The 6,250-nt window shown below is 39.4% G+C and overlaps 1 protein-coding gene across 4 annotated transcripts in view; it reads left to right on the top strand.

Annotated features, from left to right (window-relative positions):
- Positions 1 to 1,886: 1,886 nt before the first annotated feature.
- The window catches only part of LOC128031381 (fermitin family homolog 2), a 54,556-nt gene continuing 50,192 nt past the window's right edge, over positions 1,887 to 6,250 (top strand). For 2 of the 4 annotated variants that reach the window (XM_052619604.1, XM_052619603.1), the window contains exons 1-2: positions 1,932 to 2,143; positions 3,061 to 3,218. In XM_052619604.1, coding sequence (XP_052475564.1) covers positions 3,062 to 3,218 — 157 coding nt within the window. In that variant the 5' untranslated portion in view covers positions 1,932 to 2,143; position 3,061. Of the gene's footprint in view, positions 2,144 to 3,060; positions 3,219 to 6,250 lie in introns of all 4 variants that reach the window. The other 2 variants (XM_052619605.1, XM_052619606.1) reach the window with 2 other exon arrangements.

Genomic DNA, 6,250 nt, shown 5'->3' with positions numbered 1-6,250 from the left:
AGTTCACAGCATGAGCAGCATTGCTGACAACATTGATCAGTGTCAGAAAATATGTGGGATAAGAACAAATAGAGAACATTTTGAAGAAAAATCTCAATGCAAATGCAGTTCTGGTGAATAAGTGAGAGCAGACAGACATGAGCTCAAGTGTATATCAATGCGTCCAGCTGCAGTACATGCTATATTATATCTACATATGACTGTGTTTAATAACATTCATCTGACGCCTGCAGTATTGTTATTTGTGCCGTCTGGCCTCATTATTTGAGAGACACGTGACAGTTTGGCCACTAGATGGTGACACATGTCTTTTTCCAGCAACACTTCTCTTCCTCCAGATGTCCCACACAGAGACCAGGAGATTTGCATTGACTTTGCATTAGCTTACAGTGAGGAGACGAGACAATATTTGTTCTTTTAATGTCTTCAGATACAATCATTGTTATATTTCAATGACTAAATATAAAAAGTGAATTGCATGTAAACAGAAACCCCAGTTATTTTATTAAAGAGCTGAAGCTTCGATCAATAAAGTTCTCGGCAATAGAAGAGCACACTTTAGGAACAGTTCTACAGTTTTAGAGTTAAAATGACTCTTTAGGTTCTCGTGTGTGTAACAGTTCCCATCACAGCTCACACAAACACAGAGACACCTCTTCTTGTGAAGCTCTTCCCGTCCTCTTCATTTCCCTGCTCTGCATCACGGCCTGCTGTTTACACCGTAATTAAAACACAGCCTAAAAAGGAGAGAGAGAGAGAGAGAGAGAGAGAGAGAGAGAGAGAGAGAGAGAGAGAGAGAGTTTATACATTCTTGTGATGCAATCCACGACTTCAGCACAAATTCCTGCTTCGGAGTTCAGGAGAAGCTGAGTTCAGCTCTTTTTGAAATATCCAAATGCATTTTAATGAAAGAGTCATCCATATTTTTTTTCACATCCAAATCCATGTAGGTTTTATGTCAGATAAACAGCTGGAAATACCTTATCATTTCATATTAACTGACTTCGAAGGCAACTTTATGAAAGGGGGAAAAACAAAGAAAAGAAAAAGAAAACCTGTAATAAACCGGAAAAAAGAGCAGGGAATGAAAACAGATACCTCGCTTCTAGAAAGTGTATATTTTACTCGTATAATAACATATATTCAACTATACAGCTAATAACTCCATAAAAGGCCGATACTACAGCCCTGAGGTCACAGTGTACTCCAATGATGGGTTAACTCTTGAACTGACTCCAGGGGAAAGCTTTGAAACACTAATTCGACAACTGTGTTGTGTTTATTACTGTTTACTGATGGTTATCAGCGATGACAATCGTTTAAACACAATCAACACATTCAGATCAATTGTTTGGTGATTTCAAAGAAAAGTTAACTGATGTTAGTGTTCATGAGAAATACTACATAAGAGAAAGTGAACTGATGGCTAAAGAGCACAATACTTTAGCATGTTATCTCGGTTTAAAAAAGAAAACAAATACTGTTTTATAAATTGTGAATGTCATTTTATATATATATATATATAAATTTATCCTATGTTCTCAAACCTTTCTGCAACAAGTAAGTTAGTGACATTTAACATGTTTGGTGAACGTCCAGCTAAAACGTTTAAGAAGAAAAAAACGATGTAAACATTTGTTCATAATGTTTTTATTTACTTTAATTTCCATTTTATTTGTTAGAATTTCAGACATAAGGAAAACAATTAAGAAAAAAAGATAACGATTTAGGAGCACTTTCTAAAACAGGAAAACACATGTTTTGTTGGTTTTTTAAAGGTATTTAAATATTAACTACTTAAAAATACCTTACGTTAGTATTAATAAGAAACACGTCATGTACGTAGAAAGTGAACAGCGACTGGAGTGACGATGGACGGGGAGCGCGAGCGACGGTATCAGAGGGCGGGAGGAGAGAGAGAGAGAGAGAGAGAGAGAGAGAGAGAGAGAGAGAGAAAGAAAACGGCCGCTGGACTCCATTACGCAAAACCCTTCAGGAGCTCCGCTGCTGGACTTTTCCTTTTTCGGGAACCTTCCTCATGATAGGATTAAATACGCGGTCGAAGGAAAGAAAACGCGTCACCTGTTGAAGTTCTGGGGACTGAAGTCGTGTTTTGCGGATTTGTTTCGGCGTATTTGTGAAGGTTAGTGAACGCTATGATTTCACTCAGGCTCTCAGGATTGATCTGGCGTAACGTTACGTTACTCCGCCACTCTGAATAAAAAAAAAAAAAAAAAAAACCTCACGATTGCGCTCTTCAAACCCGACTGCTGACTTTAAATCGAGAGCCAGTAAACCGTAACTTTCTCAGTGGTTTTGAGCTGTTTTCCCTCATTGACCTGGCTGTCTGTGTTTAGTTGGCGTGTGGAGCGGGGCTGCTGACGTCATCGGAGCCCTAGCTCGCCTCGGAGTTTGACCGTTAGTTGCTGGAGCTACAGGTTTAATTTAACTAAACTAAAACCATCATAACCTCCAGTGTGACTTTTATTATGCGATTCATTAAATTAGGTGGCTGGTGCTATTTAGTGCACACATACTACTAGAAATAATCAATTCCATTCAGTTTAAATTGGCTTTATGAACTTTACCGTCTTTAATGTATAACGTCATATTTAATGTAATTGTCCATTTCCCAGTCCTAAAGAGTTTTATGTGTGTTTTTGCTCATTTTTTTAATTGGTAAAGTGTTGTGTCTGTGTACACTCTTATTAGCTCAAAAAGGAGTGTGCTGGGTATCTGGAGTGCATTATAATTCTTCAGTCCAGCTTTTGAGATCTGTCGTTTTAAAGCACTCTTAAGAGGGCACTTACTTGCCTGGGCATTTGGTCTTGTATTTTTAGTGTTGGTCATAGTTTTAGTGTCTGTCTTAGTTCTAGTTGGCTCTGTTTTATATGTTGTTCTATTGGAAAGCACTTTGATCAACATGAGTTGTTTTTAAATGTGCTATACCATCAAACAAATCTGTATTTCAGTCTGAAGAGCGTTGATCTTGATTTAGCCTGTAAGCCACTAGTTGTTGAAGTTGACGGATCATAATAGTCTTTGACGTTGTCTCTATAGGATGGCGTTGGATGGTATACGGATGCCGGACGGCTGCTACGCGGATGGGACCTGGGAGCTGAAGATGAACGTCACTGACCTCAACAGGGACGTGTCTCTCAGAGTCACCGGGGAGATCCACATCGGCGGTGTGATGCTCAAACTCGTGGAGAAACTCGGTACGTACACGGTTTACACCCTTCAGGATGAGTTTGCGGTTTCTTTGACTCACGGTTGGCTTACACATAATTGTTGACTGGAAACTGAAATATATTTGTACACTGAATTCAGAAGTTAGTGATATAATGATAAACCAGTATGCCATACTGTTTAATTGTTTGATATTTGCTAAATTTGAGACTATACGCATTGACTGCGCTATAATTTAGCAAAAGTGGTCAAACCTAACCAACAGCCTTTCCAATGATTAGTGCATATTTTTGGTAATATTGTGAATTTTCAATAAATATTGCAGTGGTGAGTCACCATTAAATTGTATCGTTAAGGCCCATTCACAACAAGGATGTTAACTACAACTTCGATGTTTTAATATTTGTTCTGGTTCTGTGGAGTTGACACAGAGGAACGATGGGTTTTTTTCCACTCTAAAAACATTGTCAGCAAATCAGAAACCTCCCGACTTTAAAAGAGCTCCAGCATTTAAACCGGAAAACTGAAAAACTTCTTTTTGCACATTTAAGCTAATAAACAGAGCATAATTTGGTTTGGATGTTAAAATAGTAATGTTCTTGCTGTGAATGAGCCAAAAACAGTTGTTTTTACCAGCCACCCCGCTCTCTAGATGTTGAATCGGTTAATGAAAAAACCATTAAGATTGATTGCTAATTATTCCCTTGCATTTTTAAATAATTGTTCTTGTGTCAGGGATTGAGACCAATTTGTTGTGGTTAGAAAACGAGGGTTTTGGGATGGTATGTAATGTACCGTATTCTGCTTCCTCGCTGTTTCCTTGCAGTTCATCCTTGTTGTTTAGAGCTACAGAACAATCAGCCTTTGTTTCCGTGCTCTTCCCACTCCATGAAGATCATATGAAAGAGGAAGATGGAGAACACATGTCTTCTGGTTCTCCCTTGTGAAGGCTTCGCTGTATTAGCAGCTTGATTTTTTCTGGATGTTTGTCAGCTCTTACTGATGGCTAAAAAGTGTTGTGTGAACTATCAGCTATGGCACCTGTTGTTTTCTTCTATGCTGGTGAATGTGGCACACCGGACCTCCTGCGGCTCTTCCCTCATCTTAGAGCAACGATGTAAAAAACAGCTTTGTTTGAGGGTAGATGTGTGAGAAAACTCATTCAGGATCTAGTTACCCGGGCTCATGCATTAACCCTGTAAACTCTTCGGGAATGTGTAGTGGTGCTAAGGGAGAGAGCTTGTGCTAGTTTAAAGCACATGTTAGCTATTAACCCCTCAGAGAGCGAGGCTTTCAAACATCATTTCTTCATGAATGCTGCTGGAGGATTCCTGTGTGGAGCAAAACAGAAATGTTGTAATACTCTTCTGGGATTTGTTACTGTCTTTTGGTGTTGAGAAATATTGTCTGTTGGCTCATTAAACAAACAGCGGCACGGCTCTCGTGATGCCAAATACTGTATAGTTAACATTTATAATAAGCAACATTATACAATACAAAACTAGTCCTAGCACCAGAGCTCACTGTGCTGTTGGTCACCAAAATCTTCTCCGTACTATTATTAGGTCCACACGAAATCTGTGCAGTACACAGAATTAGAAAACATATGATTCACAAATTCCTACTCCTCCTTCACCCCCGTGTGTTTCTTTATTATATATTTTGCCTTCAGCTGCCATTAGGACTGCTGTACTGTTTGCTGTGTTTACCTTTCTGCTTCCTTTTGACTCTTTTTAAAATGAGTTTCAGAGTCCGTTTGGGTCTGGATTTGGATTTGGATTCACATTTATTCATTTATCTTCTATCCAATGTGACTTACAATTGAGGAATACAAAAAGCGATTCATCATAGAGCCAAATAAACACAGGAAGTGCTCGTAGTACAAAGTTTCAGACATTGTTCAGATCAGTTAAAGATAGAACAGGAAGGCATTAAAGAAAGAGTGAGGAAAGGCTTTTTAATAAAAAAAAAAGAGGAGTTTTTTCAGCTGTCTCTTGAAAATTGTCAGGGATTCAGCATTCCGGATGGACGTGGGAAGATCATTCCACCAGCCGGGAACGGTGAACGAGAAAGTTCTGGAAAGTGATTTTGTGCCTCTCTGTGATTGTACCAAGAGACGTCGCTCACTTGTACATCTCAGGCTACTGGAGGGGATGTAAATTCATAAGAGCGAGGGGAAGTAGGATGTGCTTAGCCTGTGGCCGTTCTATATTCAAGCATCAATTCTACTTTATGCGAGGCCAAGACTGCTAGCCAGGGCAGGGAGATAAAGAGAGGGCTCTTTTGGGCTTGATAAAGCCAAGTCATGATGCTGCATTCTGAATCATTTTTAGAGTTTCGATTGCACACAAAGAGCGTTGCAGTCATCCAGCCTAGAAATGACAAGGGCCTGGATCAGAAGTTGTGCAGCGTGCTCCGTTAGGAAGAGCTTGATCTTTCTGATGTTGTGCATGATTGAGCGGGTTTTGTAGTGTGGTCTTTGAAAGTCAGCTGGTCGTCAAAGATCATGCCAAGATTTCTGAACATATATGCAAAGTAACGGTTCAATACAAATGTGTTAGATTCTCTGACTTTTATTTCATAAGCCAGGCTTCACAGGGTTAAACAGATCACTGGTTCCTCAGGTTCTTGGATGCGTTGAGCTCTCTGGATGCCAAATACCATACAGATAGTGAGTACATGTTCATTTTCGGTTTTATTGTGAAATATAAGTAATGGATAGGGTGAAACCACCATCATGTTTTGAGTAAAGTCGTGCTGATCATGACAGTGTGTTGTTTTTCTCTTGAGCTTTTTGTCCAGATCATATTTGAATCCTGCTGTAATATTGGTGCATATTTAAGAACAGGCGCTTCTTAATTGTTTTCAAGTGACCGCCGTCACATGTTATCATGAGCTCTGTGATTGGTGGAAAGGGGTCAAATGACTCTTCTTCTTGTGTCTTTCATTTTGCCCTTCTGTGATCACTGTGAGCTCGACCTGTCTGTCCTGCTTTATGAAGACAAAGATGCCATACACCTTTCTGTTTCATTAAATCCATTCTGTTCCCTTGACATGATAT

Source organism: Carassius gibelio, chromosome A17 (genome assembly GCF_023724105.1).
Source record: "Carassius gibelio isolate Cgi1373 ecotype wild population from Czech Republic chromosome A17, carGib1.2-hapl.c, whole genome shotgun sequence".
In the NCBI taxonomy this organism is placed as follows: domain Eukaryota; kingdom Metazoa; phylum Chordata; class Actinopteri; order Cypriniformes; family Cyprinidae; genus Carassius; species Carassius gibelio.
The sequence above is the reverse complement of the archived record's forward strand: the minus strand, read 5'-3'. Positions and strand labels throughout refer to the sequence as shown.